A 21,031-nucleotide genomic window follows, 5' to 3' on the forward strand; every position below is an offset into this window, starting at 1 on the left:
TCGATGTCTCTCTCCCTGTCCACTGCATTAAGGTGCTGCAGAGCTCCCACGTTCCTAGTGCTGCAGTGCTGCACTGGAGAAGAATTTACGTTCTTCCAAGCCAATGCAGTCCTCAGCCTTATTTCCATGGTAATAACAACTCTGCATTGAATGGGCTGGGAAGTGTTGCTCATGGGCTCTTTCTCCTCAGATTCATGGCTGTTGTTGATGAATCAGGTTATTTGGATGTCAAGCATGTGATGATGTTTTCTTATGTTTTCTTTGTTTTCTTATGCTGCAAGAAATTGGATGTGCTGTAGTGTGTCAATTAATCTGATAAACAAGAGTATTCAATGTTTTAGGTTACAATGCTCCAATCCCAGCCAGCCGAAAGGTCCTGGGTTCAACTCAATGTCTGCGGTCTCCCTGTATAGTAATAGTTGAGAAAAATGCATACACAACACATACTTATAATTACATGCATATGATCAAAATACGATGTTTTGTTGAAAATAATGAGATTGTTAATAGATTCAATACAAAATAAAAAACAGTTTCAGTTGTGTTGTGTTGTGTTGCTTCTAATAATTTGTCTGCCCAAACAGGCACCCATCCCCTCCTGAGCCTAATACAGTCTGTTAATCTGTCTCTGTTACTTTGAAATGCAGTGGAAACTATAACAGTGTAGAATGTCTCCAAATCCATTGAAGAGACCCAATAAGGGACCGTGCTGAACGTGTCACATGCTAAAGGGCGTTGAGGTACTTTTAGAAATTGACTGCGTTGATGAATAAGCTATGGTAACTGACACAGTCAAGGAGAGTCATAAAATAACAGGGACTGCGAGCTGAACTAAAAAGCTGAACTAAAGAGCTGAACTAAAAGATAGATGCTAAAAAAGCGATACACTTTTAAGCCAGATTCTATTCTTTAAAAGTGAATTGGAAAGCTTTGTCTCAAGTTTTGGATCATGAGATAACATATTAATGTAGAGGGTAAGTAAAGCCCTCTTTAAGCTATAGAGAACATCCACCCAGGAGATAAAAAAAATGTTAAGAGGGGGAAAAATTGCAAAGGATTTAGAAAAATACAGGAACGGGCCCAGCCAAAAGAAAGATGCACTGTGGAAAACATTTTTGGCTGGAAATATAGCAGACCCCATGAATTTACAAGAATGTCCCCATTTAACAACTTAATATAATTCTATAAAAAAATAGATAAATACATTTTCAGCAACACAATCAACTGAAACAATATTCAACTGGATAAAGTGATTTTGGAGCTTACTTATACTTACCCTTTAATAGCTTAACTTTGCTGGCCTTGGGATTTTGAAACACAAAGGGCACTGGAAGAGTGAGTAGAGGCACTTGAGGACACAGGAGTCTCTAACCTCACTGGCTGCTCAAAGTTATGTTGCTAGGCAGCCCACTTCACTCAAATGGTAATTGACACAAAATAAAGATACTCATTCCTGCCCTAGGCTTGGAGGGACAGACAGAGCAGTAGACTATACACAGTACACAGCAGCTATTGTGTGTATTTAGGCCAAATCAGTTACGCCTTGTAGCACCTTATTGCTATGGATTTGTCTCCTGTGTTGCCCATTTTACAATTGATTGCAGGACCAACTGAAAACTTTAAAATATAAAATAACTAAATAGGGGAGTACATTTGTAAGTTGTGCTATTTGGGCAGATCATCACGTAACATCACGGGCAATGGCCAGTAAAAATGCCTCTTTTGTTTTCTTTCCCCATGATTGTGAATCACTGACCCGCATGGCTTGTCGCCTTGGCAACAGGCCCTAACAATGTTGAGCAGAGTGTTGAAAGCAGACAGCTTCGGGGTGTTCCCTGTGGACCACAATGAGTGTTTTGAGGGTCAAAATGACGCATAAACGTTATTCCTATCGGCTGATTACTCAATATTAATGTTTTTGTTTTGTTTCGGTTCTCTCCAAATAATTTTTCCATTTCGATTTTTTCCAGGTTTGGTCTATGTCACGAATGATCCATATATTTGTTTGACCCTGAAATATAACCAGAGCTTTGGTTCTCCTTTGCAGTGTGTTGACATGGCAGCCCAATCTGCTGATGTCACCTCAGGTGTCACCAGCATATGGGTCCCTGTGGTGTCTGACAGTGTGACTGACAGCAACAGATGACACTCTCCTCTCTGCAACACCCAAATACCCAAAGAGCTTTAGCGTTTAGCTTTATATCTTAAAGGAGGACAGTGAAAACAAGCCCACAGACATTCTACAGATTTATTTAAAAATATTTGATGTCATATCATGTCATTATTAATACATATTTGTATCAGTCAACATGTTTTGTTTGTTTGGTTAGTTTACAGTCTTTTACAATTTAAATCAAATATCTTCATCGTAAAACTATGTAACTAATTAAATATTACATCATATTCCCAACCTGTTTCTTTTTTTTTCTTAAAACATAGTTAGGCAAATGTACCACATTCACATGTAATGATAAATTGGTGTAATAACAATGAGGCTTTATTTTACAAATATATATTATATTTATATTTATATTTCAAGTAATCGTATAAACAGTTCATATTTTTTCAATTGCAATAAAAACGATTCCAAAATAATAGCCTTAATAATAGACAATGGAAATAATGCAAGCAGCATTTACCATTGAGGAACAGATCTATCCATAAATTCAGATAGTCAATTTGTGATATTACCGGTATACAATTTACCTTGTGATGTACCTTTGAATATCAAAAAGACCACATTAATAATGCTGTACCTATACCTTTGAGTCTATATAACTGCTTTTAATAAAAAGGCACAACTCCTTGCAGTCACCAAACTCATAAGTCTGATGCAGATGCAAAATACAGTACAATAAAATACCAAATGTAAAGAACAAGCTTTTCTTTGCTCTGTGATTCTGTCACAACATTCAACATTCAGGTAGAACATACATGTCAGTCACAGCTTTGACCAAGTCACAAGTCAGCATTATACATTCATAAGATGGGACAGTACTGGCCACACCTCCGACGGAACTCGTCGACTGAGTCCTGTGCTAGCAGTACATGCCCTGCTCCACCAGGGGGAGTTGTAGCCGGTGCGACAGCTGCTCTATCCCCCTCTGGATGCACCCTGCTGTCTTGCATCTTGAATTCCACTGACGCGAATGAAGAGAGACTGCCGTTCTTCTTAAGCCACGTTTTGGAAGTGTCGACAGTGGGCGAGACTTTGAGTCCTTTTCCTTTGCCGTTACTTGATTTCCGCTTTGAACTTTTCAAGCTGAGGTCATCCAGAAAGGGATCTGAGTCACTTCCGTGTGGCATATTGTAATAGGTGCATTTAGGTACGTGAGGCTTAGCCATCTCTTCAAGATCTGATGAGGATATGACTGCAAGGGGGTTTTGGTGGGTCAAGGCATGTTGATGAGAATCATCACTGGTGTTGTCCGGAGACATATCCAGAGAACTATCTGCATCGTCGTACATACCCATCAGGACTGGGGGGGATTTGCGGATTAAGTGGTTTTCCTTGAGGAGCCATCTACCTTTATCTATCAAAACGCCACCATTTAAATTCAATTCTGCTGCCTGTGATCCCACCTCTGGGTCTGCCTTCAGCGAACTGGCAGCACTCAAATAAGAAAGGTCCTCTTTTGATGCCTTTGTCCCAGAGTGAGAAGAGGAAAACGTTCCCTCTGTTTTTAACCATTTTCCTGAGTAACTTTTAAGGGATGGATTTGAGTCAGTGAGCTGAGCAGTCTGATCTGACATTTCAGGTCCAAGTGCTGGATCCCCGTTTTCAAGAGACATGTTTTCAAGCTCATCCCCACTCTCTGTGACAATATCTATAGATTCCTGAGTGTTATATCCTCCACTCACTGAGGTCTCTGGTCTGTAATCAGATAAGTCAGATGTGTTGGGGCTTGGGAGTTGCTTCAGGCGATACAGTCTATCCTCTTTGCTCTCTGATATTAGCATTTGTTGCGTGTGTATGACCTTAGCTTGATCAGGTTCTATCCTAACGTTACCCAGAATATCGTATGCAAATTTAAGGGAAGAAGATTGCAGTGCAGAGTTAACAAAGTCTATTAACTCTTGTGATATTTCCACTGGTGTGGGTATCTGGCTTCTGTTTTCCTCATCTTCCTCATTCTCTCCGTCTTCTGATCTTAGATCATGGGCAGTATCGGACGCGTTACCCTTTTCATCTTCACACTGACTTTCATTAAAACATGATTTTACTGATCCGGCCTCATCAGTTGCTTCCTCTGTTTTTGCATTGGCTTTCTCGTTGTCACTATTATCGTTATTGTCTTCTTCATAGCTAGAGACCTCTGCATCAGCAATAACCAGTTGGCCAGTTTGTTCATCCTTTTCATCATTTAAATCAGTCTCCTCCACTCTCACACCTAAATCCAATGCACCCTCTTCAACATCATCTTCCTTTTCTTCATCAGATGATGGTTCCCCCTCAACCTTCTGTTCAGCTTCTAAATCAACCTCATCTTCCTTTCCTCCATCAGATGATTGTTCCCCCTCAACTTCCTGTTCAGCTTCTAAATCAACTTCATCTTCCTCGTCTTTCCCCTGCTCATCATCCTTTATGCGACTCTCCTCATCACTCTCTTCACAACTCTCCTCCCCTGTTTCCTTATCTGCCGCGTCTCCTTCGCTCTGTTTGTTGGTTGACTCTCCTGTGTTCCCCTTCTTAATTAATGGCTCACTGATTTTGTCCTCCTCTTCCGCCTCCTCTTTTTCGATTGGGATAACCTTGTCCAGCTCATCTTCCACAGAATCTGCTTCTTTTTCCTCCACATCCTCCTGTTCCTCATCCACCACCTCACCAACCTCCTCATCAGCCTCGTCATCTTTGTCTGTAAACCCCATTTCCTCTGAGCTTTCCTTTGCGGCCTCCCCTTGGTTACCGTCTGTAAACTCCCCTGGCTCGGTCTGGCCTTCATCTAGTTCTTTTTCATCTATTCCCTGCTTACACCATTCCTCCTCCTCACTCTCCCCCTCTAGGATCCCCTTGTTAACATCCTCACCCATATCTGTTGTGCTAGCTTCCTCCTCTTTCCATCTTTCCATGTCATCCTCTATATTCTCCTCACCAACTTCTTCCCTCTCCCTTTCTGCCTTGACACTCATTAAACTGTTACTGTCTTCATCCTGTGTCTCCTCAGGTTCTTCCTTCTGTAACTTTTTCTGCTTTTCAAACTCCCCCTCTCCGTGTACCACTTCATTCTCCAACTCTGACAACCTTTCCTCACATCCATCTTCGAGGCTATCTCGCTCTACTTCTTCTTCCTTTTTTGTGTTTACTGATGTTTCCGAACCACATTCATCAGTCACCAGGCCTGGCTCAGAGAGATTTTCAAGGTGCTTTGATTGCACTTCATGCTCCCAAGTATCTGTCTCTCCTGCTTCTTTAATTTCCTGACCTTCATCTACTTCTTCATCCGACAAGGGATCATTTTGCTCTTGACACAGTGATTGTCTCATATTAGTGCCATTCAGGTCTTCAGCAGGAAGCTGGCTATTTTCTTTTTCCTCTGTGATGCTCAATGAGTCAGGCTCTTGTGACTGTTTTGTCTCATCTGCATGTTCTTTTTGAAATCTCTCCAGTTCTTCTTCTGATTCTGAATGATTCTTTTCCTTTTCGAAAAATGTGCTCTCGTCGTCTTCAGGATAGAAGCTTTTAGTTTGTCTAAGCGTTGATGAGATTTGCTCTCGTAGGTCTTGTGGCATGTTGAGCTCGTCCATGATGTCTGTCATATCAAATATGTCACCTGGTTCTGTGACATCTAGTGCAAACTCTTGCTCAGAGACTTTGGGAGAAAGCGGTTCACTTTTAAGCCTCTCTCTCTGCACCTGGAAATCTCTCCAGCAATCTTTGAGTTCAGAGGATGTGCTGTTCTTCAAATCTGTTAGACTTGATCTCTGTAACAACTCATTGTCTATAGTGGAAATCTTCTGCAACGATTCCATCACTAGCATGGCTTCTGAAGTGCTTCTTGAAACATGGCTTTCTCCTGCCAAAGCCCCTTTTAGTGTTTCTCGCAGGGTCACCGCTGACAAGAATGAAATGAAAGCTCTGGAGGGAGTCCCAAATACTGTGGCCACTTGTGTTGAGAAATCCGCAAGGCTCTTAGACTTTTTGATATTACCTGGGTTCTCGGTCTCTGAGGTCCTTCTGATGCACTGACTAGAGGAGAAAAGTTGCCGTAGCACTGGATTTACTGTAGCTGGGTTTGGTAAGAGATTGGAGACGGATGACAATGGTTCGTTCTCAACTGGACCAAAGGCCTCAGAAGATCGGTGCATCCTCAATGTTTTCTTTTGCTCTGCGGGGTCAATTCTGACACTCGGCATTGAAACGCATAATCCCCCCAATCTCTGTGTGTTGTCTGTTGTCAAACCTTCCTGGCATAAGGGGACTAATAGGCCAGACTTTGATGGTAGGAGAGCATCTCCATGGGAAAGATTATGTGCAGATTTGTTAGTCTGACATTCATTCACAGCCTCAGATTCGGAATCGCCACCGATCTGAAACACTACCTTTGTTGGAGGTTCCGGTTCATTTTCTGGTTCCTTTACAGTTGCCTCCTCCATGTATGGGACTGAGTCTGGGCTCATTTGAGTCTCTAGCCACTTTTCAACATATTGATTGACCTCAGATGTTGAAGGATTTATAACTGGCATTGAAACACTCTCACTTAACTCAGTTGGTTTTGGCAATGCGATTTTCTTTTCACTCAAGGACTTTTGCCTGTTCATTCCCTTTTTGACCTGCCCATGTAACTTTTTTGGTTGTACAATATTTTGCAGGTTTTTCTTCATTGGAGGCCTTGCCATTTCCTTTTCAGGGACATTTATATTGAAGCCATTTTCCCTGGGAGCCCTCTCTTTTATTTTCACCTCTCTCTTAGTTGAAGGACTTTTCACTTGGTCAATGTTGGTTGAGATGCCTTGTTTTTCACTGGATGAATTTTCTGACCTTCTCCCTTTTTTGGCAGATTGAAGCAGTTCAGTTTCCTTGCCCTTCTGACCCTTTTTACCACTATCAGATGATGTACCACTCTTTTTACCGACATTGTGATCACGGAGCTTCTCCGCAGATGAACCATTGGTGGTCCTTGAGGAACTATCTTTTTGTTTAGCTTCTGAGTTACTAGACGACGGGGAGCTTTTCTTGTTTCCTGTAGGATTTATTGTCTTTTTCTTCCGCCCAACTCGTGCTGGAGTGTTTTTTTCTTGTACATCTGCTTTAGCTGGAATCCCTTTTGGATTTGTTTTACTCTGAGATTCATTGCTACTTTGAGTCCTTTGTTTGGGAGATATCGGCTCTGACGACAGTGAGAACACTTCTTTTGGTCTGTGCTTTGAATCAGGACTGGAGGATGGGGGTGTAAAATCAACACCACCATCAAAACTCCCTAAGTATTCTCTTGATTCAAGGGAGGACGGATTACTCCTTGGATTTTCATTCAAATGTTCATTTTTTGCTAAATTGTCGTAACCGCCTTGCCTCTCATAAATATGCATCACTTTCTCTGTGATCTCCAGTCCATTGTGTTCTACCTGGAGGACATTGGCTACCACTGCCGATTGGATGGAGGAGTGCAATGCTTTATTGCTAGCCCTAGCTGATGCAGTTCTCCTCGGGTGTGGGACAGGTCTGCTGCTGGCGCTGCTACTACTGCTGGTGGTATTGTGTCTGACCACACAGTACTCCTCAGTCACCTCTGCTTTGGCTGTCTTCTCCGTGTATGAATACCGCCCTATGGTGCTCTCTTGAACCTGTGACTCTGTTACCGTTTTGATGCTCTCAACCGATGTATTCGTTGTAACATGACGAGGACTGGGCGTCGAGTTGCGCTTGAAACCTGATTTTGGTTTTTCTGATTCTGTGGAAGGATAACTTTCACATGCTCTCTCGCCACCCAAGCCAACACTCTTCCCATTTGCCACAGAATGGTTTTCTTCTTTGGGTGCATCATGGTAGATGCTAGAAGAATTGTTGTCCATGGCATTGTTTGAGTAAGGCGAGCTTAAGCCTGTCCCAGACCTAGAGGCACAAGCTGTCCTGCTGCTGTTAAGGCTGCTGCGGCTAAGCGTTGTGGTCCAGTGGAGAAGCTCCTCTTCCTTGATGGTCAGACGGACCTTCATCTCCACTGTCATGCTTCCATCTTGGTTCACACGGAAGGACTTCTCAATATCCTCTTCTTGTGGCATGATGCAGGAGTGGGGTGGATCCTGTGTCTCCATATCCATGTCTGTATGGTTTCCATCGGGGTCTGTTTCTAGTGATCCATTGTGGCGATGTTGGTGAGTGTTAATGCCTCCATTCAGAGACCTGTTTATCTGATCAGCCATATATCTCTCTGAAGATAAGGAGAAGTTCCTGGAGCCCCTTCCGCTTGAGTGTGGTTTGTTGTCATCTTGATTTGAAGGCGTTTGATATTGCAAGGTTTCAGAGGGGGAAGAGAGGGAGAGAGAGAGAGAGAGAGAGAGAGAGAGAGAGAGAGAGAGAGAGAGAGAGAGAGAGAGAGAGAGAGAGAGAGAGAGAGAAAAGAGAGAGAGAGAGAGAATTAGGTGTTTGTAGAGCATACTAAATATACTTTTGTTGTAATGTTTATAGCATAGCAATAGAGCAGATGAATTCATACTTACAAGCCAAAGGCTGAAAGCTAGCTGGTTCTGCTGCATCTGAGTTTCCAGACTGTGACATGTAGGCTATTGTATGGACATTGTATTTGGTCGATGTTTGTGCATTGTAGTTTCCCAATCTAAATGGTTCGTTGCCTGCTGCTACAATAATTCCAGAACACAAAATAAGAGCAGCAAGCCCATCAACCTAAAGGAGGAAGAATATTCAAAGTTTAGTAACAATTTCATTAAGATGGTCATGTTAGTTCTATAACCTGAACAGAAGCACACATTTGGTTTAAAGCTTGTTGAACTTTCTAATTTAGCTACAGGGTAATCTGGAAAGAGCAGAGATCAGGCATGATGAAGCACTGAGCTGCATTAGAAACCCTGGGTGTTGTGGACAGATGGAGGAGAGGATTACAGAGTCCACACAGCAGGGTGCAGATGTCTTTATAGCACTTCTTAGCACTTCGTAGGACATGTATAAGTATAGCATCAAACTGTACCCTGTAAATTTCTTTAAAATGTCTTGGAAGGAGAAATTCTATCTTTCCGCAAAATGTTTTCCCCTTTTAAATTATACGATATAATTGCATTATTTTCATTTGATCTTATTCTCAAGCAGTCATTCATATATAGGTGGTAATGTATAAATGTTTTAACACTGTGTTTCAGTAGTGTGGCACCAAACATTATATTATTGCTATGGTATTTTTATGGTTTAATATATGGTAGATGGAAAAAACTTTCTAAAACATAAAAAATTGAATATTCCAGCAACCTTCCAGATTATGAGTTCCGTTGCCAAAGCAAAATCTAATATAGGTCCATGGACCATTCAAGGGTTACTAGGTAACAAAACGATGTATAGGATAAAGGATTTTCTTTGTCTTTTTTTGAGCTATGTAGCATGAATATCTGACCTTGACCAAATATTAGGTTGCCCTGACAAAAGACTTAATCTCTAAATTCAAAATGACACATTATTACGTTCCAAAGTCACATAATTAACACTGTAACAAAAATTTATCAGATTTTCGACAGAAGAAACAGACGGAGCAGAACAGAAACACTTACCCTTCTGCCATCAGTGGAGTAAAGCTTCAGAACAGGAAACTGCATGACCTGAGAGAGGTAATCCAACAGAGCGTCAAACGTCGGCGCTGTTCTCTTCTGCAGCACCACCGTGCGCTTCACCGTGCTGTCCCTGTTCTTGACCACCACCAGCCTCTTGGGGGTCCGCACCGAGACCCTTCTGGCAGTCTTGTCGGCCCTGTCGGTGCCTTCGCTCCGTCTGCCGTAGCGCCGCCGGCCGGTGCTCGGAGGCCTGGTGGTGTTCCATGGTACCTTCCGCCGATGGACCGCGTCCAGGTTGAGAGGCTTGACACGCCTCCGGTCCGAACACACGTACGACCCGCCGTCGTGCAGATCCTCCAGGCCCCGGACTGAGTGGGTGCCGCGGGGGGTGCTGATGGTCCTGACCCCAAAGGGCAGAGGCACTTTTTTGGAAAGGGCGTCCAGAAGGGCATCAAAGGTCTTGAAGGTCCGGCCGTTGATGACCATGCGATGCCCACCGAACTTGGGGTCCCCGCTCTTGTAGAAGCACACCCGCTTGGAGGCCGAGGGGTCGGGGATGGGCTGTAAGGGTCTGGAGATCAGGGTCTGCACACTCCCGGAGGACTCCCTCTGGGTGGGGGAGTCGAGGTGGGACGCGTTGCTCATGTTTCCCTGGGGAGGAAGCTGTAGGAAAACACAGAAGGGCATGAGGGCAAAAAAAGCCTTGCTCAATATGTAACTATGGGTCAAACAGAAGGTGAACATATGATACGATTGTACTTGTACATTGTGGTAACCTTAATTAAACTCATTGTGTATTTATCCTGAGACAGAGGTGCAGGCTTTAGCATGTGCTAAGTGGTACAGAGCTGGATCGTCAACATAACAACCCTGACAGTGGAGCAGCAGTATAGTGCAATGACTGTCTGAACCTGTTTGTAACTTGTTGCTGTATGTTGATTATTGATATTAGGGATCTGATCAGTGTTTTACTTGTCAGTCAATGAAAACAGAGCTACTTTGGAGATGGAAGTGACATACATCTATGCTACAGGCCTATAGATCCAGTTAGCATGTTGTAGATCAGACCAAACTTTTATTCTGCAAATGAAAAACAAGATGAAGGAATAACTTAAAGGCTTAAAGGAAAAGGAAAGGAACGTAAAGTTGTCTTACCGTAGCTTCCATTTTCCTGGAATTGTAACCATGAAGACTGGAGAAAGATTGACTCCGGTACACGCCGGGTGTTGGGAAAAGCTCCTGAGCTGCGAGAGTGGCTATTTTAGGACATGCAACACCATGGCCAATTTGCTTAATCTTTACCAACAGTTAATCAGCATATCGGGATAGAGTACCACCAGAGTAAGGAATAAAAACATCTCTACTCATTTTGATTGACCAATTGTGCTTTCATCATAAATATTGTCTCTCAGACTGTTATGCATATGTTGCATACTTTTTTGTATGATTAAAAGGGTTTAACTATTATATTGGGTTTAACTATTACATTTTTACTGTTATATGGTGGTTACTATTTATATTCATGGGATTTTATTTTTTATTAAATACAGCAATAAGTCCCAGCTGATCGGACCAGCTGATCGGCTAGCAGTGACCAACACTGCTAGCAGTATGAACACACACACAGTTGTTTTAATTGATAGAGGAATTCAAATAAATGGCTACATTTGAAAGAAGTAAAAAGACTTATCAGGTGGTATTAAGAAATTATTAAATGGGAGTGAAAGTTGAGTGTCAGACATGAGCAATCTGTGTCTATTGCCCCCTGCGCTACAGATGAAGACTGTTCACACTGCTTGTATTTTGCCTGGAGCTCCGTAATCAGATTTGAGTAGTCTGGGCCTAATAGGGATTAGGTGAGAGGTCTTGGCGTATCTGCTGACCACATGAGGGACAGCCACACAAGGTTTTAAGAGAGCACTTTTCCTCACTGCAGGTATTCTGAAATCCTTCCGCCAGATTTTGACCGAGACACACGCTTGATGTGAGGAGGTCAGCTATTTAAGCACACCCCTGCACAATTGTTTTGTTTTGCTACACCTTTATTTGGAAAATTGGAAATGATACAGCCTTCCATATTGTGTCCATATCTACTTTATACAGTCTGGTCCACACTCAAAATAAATAATAAAGTGATAAAGAAATAAAATAAATAAGAAATAAGAAATAAAGGGACTGAGTGAAACGCCCTGATAAGGTCTTATCACCACATGTTTTAAGGGTAGGGGTAAGGGTAATGCCTAATGTGGAATGTAACACAGGGCCTTAGAGACAGACAATTCATTGATTTGTTGTGATATAGTACTGTGTAGTCCTATGACTGTTGTGTTTATGTGTAAGTTTGTACAGATTCTTTGTTGGCTTTTTTACATTGAGATGTAGTTTACATGTTGTTGTTGTTGTTGTGTGTGCATTTACTTATTTACTGTTATAACAACTGCCTCCCTTATGAATTTATGCAATTTCCCTTCTTCGAACAGTTCATATAATAATAATAATATGCATGGAATATGATTAAATTAAGTGATACATTGTGCTATAGTTTCATGACATGCAATAGGACAAAGACAAGAGTATTTTAACGAAACCGAGATTGGGTTTGACCTTTGGAAAAAAAAAAAGTAACAAAACACCTTGGTTGGGTCATTTTCGCAATGTCAATCCAATCCTAAAATAAATACGCGTGATCAGGAAACAGAGAAACGGAGCCGTTCAGTAGAAAGTAAATAAATGACTGCAACGCCATCTAACGACGTTGTGAGTGTTGTGTCCACAGAGTGCGTCCATCATCACAACAACCCTCGTCATCATCACATGAGGGACGATGGGACGACCTCAATCATACAATACATATATACACTTGTGTTTTCTTGGTTGATGTGGGTAATGCAGGTTCCAGCCAAACGAACACTATCAGAACCAGAAGGGCGAATGCATCCATTCGTCGTGTGTTGATTAACCTTCCCTTGACTTCGTGCATCGACTAGTCAGGTCTGGTACACAACGGTGGTAGGTCGGTGTGCCGTCCGCCAAGCTGTCGCCGCTGGCTCGTTTTTTTTAGTGGCGTGGTCTTTGTCGCTATATTTTCTTACCATCTGGTTCTAATTTTAAGTTTCCCGAAAGATTCCGCTATGGGGAAAAAAGAAGAGGAGGAAATTATTCGGATTGCGAAGAAAATGGATAAAATGGCGCAGAAGAAGAGCGGGGTGAGATGCAGTGTGTGAGCGCTTACCTGCTGCTCGTTCAGCCGTCCCGGCGGATGTTGTTGTGTTAGCATCGGCGGCTTTTGCATTGCAAATGTCTGCTGCAAAGATTAGTGTTGTGTGTGTGTGTGTGTGTGTGTGTGTGCGATTATAAGTGGAGGGCTTGATGTGTGCATACTATGATGCACAGTATTTTTCTTAATCAAATAAAGAACAATGCTCAGCCGTTTTGATGTAACTTGCCGCTCAGCTGACTAGTAGCTAGCTAACAGCTAACCCTGTCAAAGTGTCTAGAGATGGTCACTGAGCCTTATTTAGCTTGTCCACGATTTAGCTGACTAGCCCGGGTTAGTGGAGAGGACAGGCGACCCATGCATGCTTATTCATGTCGATTGCATTAGTGTGTTTTCCTCCTTGTTTTCGTGCAGCAATCAATGCATAACATTGCTGTAGAGTAAAAAAGAGTAAATATCTAAGCTGAGCATTAGATGTGTGAGTAATCAGTTAGCTATAAGAGCTAGCGGTAACTTTGAATGGCACTTGATGAACGTGATCCTGTTTTTATTTTATTTTATTTTTTTACTTTTTTTAAGTCAATGCATTTACAAGATACATTATATTGCTGCTGCTATCTGCGGGTGCTCTTCATATCGAACTAGCAGGTTCTCCTTACTAAATGTCCTTCCACTTCTAGTCTGGAGCGCTGGACCTTCTCAAAGAGCTCCGCAGTGTCCCCATGACTCTGGAACTACTTCAGGTATCTCATGCATCTTATTGACATGACATATGTATTTTAGCCTCACATATGACCCAGAAATTAATGACTGAGTAATAAGGTGTTTAAAATGTTTTGCTCAACATTTGAGTTTATATGTGGATATCCTCTGCCATTATTCCTGCACCAGGCGCCATTGTTGCCTGTTAATTCATGTTGATGCACCTGGCCACCAACTGTCGGGAGTTCTTTTATATTGAGCAATGAAAAGGACAATAGATTAACAGACCAGCCATAAAGTCAAAGGACGTTGGGCCAAATATTGACACAATAATACGGTCTGTCTACAGTCGACGAGAATCGGAATGTCCGTCAACGCCATCCGCAAGCAAAGCACAGACGATGAGGTGACATCCCTCGCCAAGTCTCTAATCAAGTCCTGGAAAAAGCTCTTGGGTAAGTGTAGTTTCCCTGATCTTGTTGATAACATGTTTTTACGAGACTGCAAATGGACAATGACTAAAGAACCATTCCCTGTTCACCCGAAGTGACATGTGTGAAGTTGACTGGTGCCTCTGTTGTTTTTGACGTACCACAGACGAACCTGGAGGTGGAGACAAATCCTCGGAGGAAAAACGGAAAGAACAAAACTCACCTGTTGTGTCTCCATCGCAGGGCAGCCCAGAGCCCAAAGAAGAAAGGTGAGGAGATGTTGAAACTGAACTCATCAGCAGCAATGTTCAGAAAGATGAAGCTGATTTGAATATTTTTAACAATACCGTTGCTCTTTAAGGGCTGATTATGGTCCACGTCGACGCAATGCAATGACCCCGCAGACCCTTCGACGCAGTCGTGAACCTGTTTTGGTTCTGCGTCAGGTTTTAGTTAGTGGACCAATCACAGCCCTTGCTGCCATCGCCCCGACAGAAGGTTACAATTTTTGGGAGGCGCACGTCAGGCCCTTGTGGTGGACGCAAGGAGAGTCCGCAAGGACGTAAGGGGTCCGTAACCCCCTTGCGTTGCGTTGCGTGAATGTGGGACCATAATCATCTCTTTAGGGATAGGATTCTGACAGTTGATTAGGGGCCCCTAATAAGGCATTCATCCAATCCAGCTCCAGCAGTAACTCCAGCAGCAAGAGCGATCCAGTTGACATGGCGTCCAACTCACTCATCAACACCTTTCCTCGGGCCCCCGGTACCTCTGACTCAGTCAGGATCAAGTGCAGAAACTTGCTGACCGCCGCACTGCAGACAGGGGGTAAGACCTGTTTCTGTGTGTTATAATCGTTATTAAAACATTCCTATTTGCTGCTGTCACTTGTGGCTTCACACGTCACTTCTGCCAGATGAGTGTGGGAGTAGTTGTTAACCTTTTGACCTTTTTGTTTTTCAGAGGACCATATTGCCATTGGCTCTGATTGTGATGAGCTAGGAGCACAGATTGAGGAATATATCCTTTGTAGTAATTGTCAGCTGAATGATGAAGTTATTTTTTTATTTTTAACAATGTAATGTTTAACAAACAAAAACATGATTGGCTATGGTGCTGCTCAGTAGCACGCGCATGTTTTTAATATTGGCATCAATAGCCTCCATCTCATAAATAGCTTAATTTATTTTTTACGACAACGACCCATAGGGTTGCACAGCCTTCAGTCATACTGTTTCCCGGGAAGGGAAGCCGTACCCGGCGTTAATCCCTTGACACCCCCCCCCCCCCCTCGTCTGCACGCATCTTCCAAGAGTTCAAGAACACGGACATGAAATACAAGAACCGCGTGCGGAGCCGGATCTCCAACCTGAAAGACGTGAAGAACCCCAACCTGAGGAGGACGGTGCTGTGTGGCAATGTGTCTCCCGAGCGCATGGCCGGCATGAGTGCAGAGGTACGTTGGTGACGTAAGGCAGATAGTGATATGGAATATAAAGTATTCTGCTTAGGATATAGCCAATGAGGCATAGTGAATCAGCAGCGTCAGGAGAGTAGTTTGGTTAGATATCACAATTTGGCCAAAATATGACTTGGGCAATTACGCTATGCTACGGGGCCAACGATGTTTAGACGCGCTGTATTAAAAATTTTAGTATTAAAAAAATACTAACTACTTTTTTTTAAGTATACAAAAACACATTTCTCGAGTCACTGTTGGAAACCTTTTGTGTTTGTTTTCAGGAAATGGCCAGTGACGAGCTGCGAGAGATGAGGAAGAACTTGACCAAAGAGGCGGTGCGGGACCACCAGATGTCCACCACTGGAGGCACTCAGACCGACCTGTTCACCTGTGGAAAGTGCAAGGGGAAGAGATGCACCTACACGCAGGTACGGGATGGCTGGTTCTCCTTCAGATGCAATGGGTCACTGGACAACGCCTTCCGTTGTCGACTCTCCATGGACTACTAATGGGATGTTGGATCATTTGTATTTACTTGTACTAGTGCAATGCATACCGCAGTGAAGTGACTTGTTCATATTGGATAGTGTTAGGTCTGTGGGCTCTGTAAATAGCCTCAGGGTTTGTTCTCTGGATCGGGATGAAGATCACATAGTTTGTATTGCTTCCACAGTGTAAGCTGCATTCATTGACGATTGTCCGTTTCAAACCCGGCCGTTCACAGGTCCAGACCCGTAGTGCTGATGAGCCGATGACTACCTTCGTCTTTTGCAACGATTGCGGAAGCAGATGGAAGGTATGTTGTTCAAAACTGACCTGCTATAGCACCTGAGGTCTGTAGGTTATTTTAAGGTGGTGGACTACGGGATCTGAAAACATCATCACAAAAACGTTATCACTGAGGGATGTCTGCACGTTACACCTTCCAAACATCTTGTCAAGGAAATGTCCAAAACTATATTAATATATTACATATTTAATCAATCAATCAACTTTATTTCCAGACTCATGGTCCATTAAATACACCTACTATTACTATATATTAATATATGTATGTTATGGATTTTATGGCATAACACTTAATTAAGTAGTTATTTATTTTTAAATGAAGAAATTCTGTTCAGGAAACACTTAGAAGCCCTAATGTAGTGGTGGTTTATTGTTGTCACTGGCTACATTTTCATATCATGAAGTATAGGACGCAGGTTGGTTGTAGTCATTGATTACAACAGCGGCCACGGCAAACAGATGGAACAACATTCAGTTGGGCGCCTAGCTCCTTACACTACTCGTGCCATCGAGATGTGACTGATGCCATCCTGCAAACACAAGTGTGCGACTAAAGAGTTGTGACTTGTGTCTCATGTGATGAGCAACAGTTGCCTTTGGTTGTGAGAAATCAGAACGATATTCATGTTTGCACTAAAACCAAGTAGCTGGGGATGCCCATGGAGTCCTACAAATCATTACAAATTGGATTGTATGCATATCAAATAAATTCCTACTTTACTCAGATTTAATGTGTCCGGTTAAGGACAGATTAAATCTGCGTACATGTGGACCAATGCTTCATGACACGATTCAAGCTCCAATGCACGTATTGTATGATTTATTGTTTTAGCTGTGCGTCTTCTTAGTTTTTACTTTCTCCTTTCCGTCTTTACCTACTTATTAATATGTCCTGTTGAACAGCCGAACCTCTGCTCTAACACGTTAATTCTGTCTGTTTCTAGTTCTGCTGAATATGCAAGCAAGCTCCTTGGCGTTTGGAAGTAGCAAAGAACCTTGACAAGGATTGTGGCTTTCTGCAACAGATCAGAACTTTGTGGTACTTGGTGCATAAGTCACCATCTACACCACTATTTTTATTTGAATATATTGTTTATACGTGCATTTTATTGTCTAGCGCCCCAAACACCCAAACTTGTTTTTAGCTGTTTTTCACTGTTAAACTGTACACAGTCAATTTTAGAAGCAGCATCTTTTTTATGTAGTTTCAACTTTTTTTTGATGACATATAAATTACATTTACTACTGTTTTGCTGTCCCCTCACAAGGATGTTTTATTTAATTGCCCAATAACAACTTTAATCCATTTGATTAAAAAAAAACATTTCCTAACTCATCTATTATGCGGTTTCAGTTCTTAAGTGTGTGCCCGCCTGCTTGCACTCTTTCGTGCCTGTAGTGTATATACTTGTGTATTCCTGAATGTTAACATCCATGTTTGCTTGTCGATCAATCAAATTTATTGTAAGATGTACTTTTATTATTATATACATGTGGAATTATTTTCACTTCCATAAGGTTTTCCAATCTTTACTTTTAATCCTGTACTGAGTTTATTGACATGCATTTCCCCTCCAGATAGTACAGTGCTTAATGTGTTAATTCAAACTGAACAAAGTCACATTTCTGCCTGCCTTTACTACGAGTGTAAAAGGGGTGGTTTCATTTTGCTCTTTCTCCGTCTGGGGGGTGCCCAGTGATTTATGATTCATTGGGAATGTGTCAAATTCAGGCCTCACTTCAGCAACTGCTGAGAGATTGGGATCTTCCCATGGGTTTGCTGAAACGCTTGTCACTTGTAAAAAAGCTTGAGGATGCTGTGACCGTTACCATAGGAAATAAGTATTACGGATTTAAACAATTAATTCTTTTGGCCATCGTTTTGCACTTAAAGGTTGAATTATATTGAGTAGTAATGAAATGGCATTTCATAATCCGAAAAATTATTGTGCTTTATTTTATCTTTAAAGAATCCAAATGCCCACAAGTCATTGTTTTCTTGGAGAGTGAACAGGAAAAAAAAAACTAAACCATATACTGTAAACATTCACATTATTATTTTTTAAAATGTATTCTTCAGTAAACTTACCGCAAAATAACACGTTTCATATAGTAAACAGAAGAGATGACATTTATAGGCAGTATCACTCCAAACCGTTGGCTTAGATTGCGTTTGAGGTTGATCTACGTGGTGTCCATCAGCTCAAATTGCACATATCAAGTAAAAGTTTCAACTCTAAGACAGTCACGTGAAGCACATAGGTGGGCAGACAATTTCAGATCAACCCGCCGTTTCCCTTGCCCTTTTGTTTTTCCTTAATAAACAAAGGTGTGTGTTGTCATTAGCCACCACCTTTCTATGTTGCACTACCAAAGTAGACTGATGTATCCATGACTAAGGAATCAACACAGAACACATGCAAAAAACACTAAAATAAAATTTGGCCAATGAGAAGGACAGTTCCTTGTTACGGACTTAAGGGTGCTCCAGTAACCATCCATATGGCAATCGTTTGAAGAGAAACAAAACAAAAGGAAAACGTTGCCAATGAGAAAGATGTCACAAAATCTAATGTCAAGGCACTTCCTCATGGGAGGATCTTGTCTTTGTGTGACATGTTTGTGAGGCAACCAAAATAATTCAACTAAAACAAGCAAAATACGTAAGTACTTACCACTTGGCAACTCCAATTTAAGTGGGTAAAAGCGTTTCTATTGAATGTATAAACACAGTTTACATGGTAGCTTTGGTGTGACTGCCGAGCAAGCCTGACCCTTGTCCAAATACCACCCTGCAACCAACTGCCTGATACAACAGAGAGAAGTGAAATATCTATTATTGTGGACCCTTCACCTTAAGCTTAAGTCTGTACTGTTATCATCAAAATTGTCCAGTCATACAACAGTTTATCCCGACCAATTTCCATTATTTGAAACTGACACTTCAAAATGAATGTACTTGCTGGTATTTCAGTGTTGGCAATCGATGACAACAAAACACAATACTGTACAGATAGAAATACCTCATCCGTGCTAATATTGAACTATGTTAGAGTAGCACTTGCTTTAACCTCTAAAGAAATGCTTTTAAATAAATACGTTTCGACCAAACCACTCTTTTGCATTGAAATAGTCTGACATGAGATAAGATTGAAATAACGGAAGCAAATTGCCCCAGGTGGCAGTTAGGAGCTAGGATTGACCTTGTTTTCACTTTCGGTTACATCACCAGCTGACTACTGTTCACCCAGAGGTACTCACGTCATACAAATGAACTGGAGTTGCCAAGTCAATAATGTCCCGTGTACCAAGGTGTGAGGCTTGCCAACAGAAAACAAGGTGAAAGCACGTTAAACCACACAGCACCCTGCAAAGCTGCCTGCAAGTACAGCTAACGAGTAGCCTTTGACTGAGCTTTGATTTTCATACGCAGTTAATAGAACCAGGCATTTCCCCCACAAAATACCCACAATCCCCCCTTTTTTTTCTATTTACAAACTCATAAATATATATATATAGTCTACAGTAGGAATAATCATTTGCCCCGCCGAAACCATCATACAAACAACAACAAACCATTTAAAAAAAAAAAAAACATTTTGAAAGCACAAATAAAATAGGTTCTATCAACGAGAAGAAAAAAGAAGAAGAATGTATTTGTTTTCCTTTGGAGTGTTGTTTCGCTATGTTGTTTCGGTAGCAGTGCTTCTGTAAGGTCGAGCCCTCGGGAGATCCTGAGACCTGAGTGTCTTCGGCCGTGGTGCAGACTCGCGACAGTGCTGAGATCCGGGGTCGGTCTCAAGTCCGAGGCCCCCGGTTCACGTTGGTCCTACACTGAAGATACAAAGGAAAAAACATATAGATAGTGGTGGTGGTGGGAGGTGCGTGGTGGGGGAAAGGGGTTTGTGAATGGATTTTGAGAACAGGTCACAGGTCACGTGGTCGGCCTAAGATTCGGGGGACTGTTCTGAGAGGCTGTTGAGCAGGTTTCTGTAGGCCGGGGAGTTCATGTAGCGCGGGTACGAGTCTCTTTGCATTAGCGTGTAGATCTGCAGCTGAGCGTCGTCAAACGTGTGGGTGGAGGGCTCCAGCATGTTCTTGTTGATCACCTCGCGCACGCGGGAGTCCAGGCTCACCTGGAGGAGGGGGAAATAGAATTAGACACACAGACTATGAAGCACTCGTTTTTCCTGTTTCCAGTGTTTCCAGTGTTTCCAGTGTTTCCTGTCTGCTGCCAAAGGATTAGATTGCTATGGGTGATTAGATCTCATTTATCAGAAGACCCCCCCTTTTATCCAAGGGGACTTAAAGGATTTGGATGATATTATTAATGTAATTACAACATAATAATTATAACTTAGTGCTCCTTAATAACATTTTATTACAGCACAGGTAGGGATCAGGGTATCGCACTTAGGCTGCGGCCATCGGGTGTCCAAAAGGTCTACACAATCTCACTAGCTCCTTCAGAACTATTTTTTTCGCTCCTTTTTAAATGTGCTCTTCTTAAACGAGCCCGACATTCGAAAGGGAGATCGCAGACCTCCTTGGGTGACAGAATGGAGATGTAGTCCTCGTAGATGACGCGGGCCTTCTCCTCGATGGCCGTCTTATTGGTCTCCTTGGTGAACTCCTCGCAGGCCATCCAGAAAAGCATGTTCTCCTCGCTGAACTCGGTGCGCAGAAACAGCCGGAAGGCGGCCCTCCCCACGGGGCAGC

At 42.4% G+C, this 21,031-nt stretch overlaps 3 protein-coding genes across 3 annotated transcripts in view; 1 reads left to right on the plus strand and 2 right to left on the minus strand.

The window, feature by feature from the left end:
• Positions 1 to 7,369: 7,369 nt before the first annotated feature.
• Positions 7,370 to 10,878, minus strand: LOC311361328 (oxygen-regulated protein 1; the record flags this gene model as incomplete). Its single annotated transcript, XM_084481497.1, has 5 exons — positions 7,370 to 7,375; positions 7,489 to 8,423; positions 8,656 to 8,839; positions 9,712 to 10,374; positions 10,867 to 10,878. The coding sequence occupies 5 exons, from the start codon at positions 10,876 to 10,878 to the stop codon at positions 7,370 to 7,372; spliced, it is 1,800 nt and encodes a 599-aa protein (XP_084337623.1).
• A 1,840-nt stretch (positions 10,879 to 12,718) lies between these two features.
• tcea1 (transcription elongation factor A (SII), 1) lies at positions 12,719 to 17,648 on the plus strand. Its single transcript, XM_084480584.1, has 10 exons — positions 12,719 to 12,917; positions 13,609 to 13,671; positions 13,980 to 14,085; positions 14,228 to 14,330; positions 14,744 to 14,889; positions 15,025 to 15,081; positions 15,363 to 15,517; positions 15,805 to 15,951; positions 16,248 to 16,319; positions 17,257 to 17,648. The coding sequence occupies exons 1-10, from the start codon at positions 12,843 to 12,845 to the stop codon at positions 17,263 to 17,265; spliced, it is 933 nt and encodes a 310-aa protein (XP_084336710.1). The 5' UTR covers positions 12,719 to 12,842; the 3' UTR covers positions 17,266 to 17,648.
• Positions 17,649 to 20,259: 2,611 nt separating this feature from the next.
• rgs20 (regulator of G protein signaling 20) overlaps positions 20,260 to 21,031 on the minus strand; it is a gene marked incomplete at both ends in the record, with an annotated part of 1,551 nt that continues 779 nt past the window's right edge. Inside the window, 2 exons of the mRNA XM_084480559.1 lie at positions 20,260 to 20,448; positions 20,856 to 21,031. The exon at positions 20,856 to 21,031 is cut by the window's right edge and continues 59 nt beyond it. Of these exons, the coding sequence (XP_084336685.1) occupies positions 20,260 to 20,448; positions 20,856 to 21,031 (365 nt within the window). The remainder of the gene's footprint in view (positions 20,449 to 20,855) is intronic.

The sequence above is a fragment of the Micromesistius poutassou genome, assembly GCF_964030765.1.
Source record: "Micromesistius poutassou genome assembly, chromosome: 16".
Classification (NCBI taxonomy): Eukaryota; Metazoa; Chordata; class Actinopteri; order Gadiformes; family Gadidae; genus Micromesistius; species Micromesistius poutassou.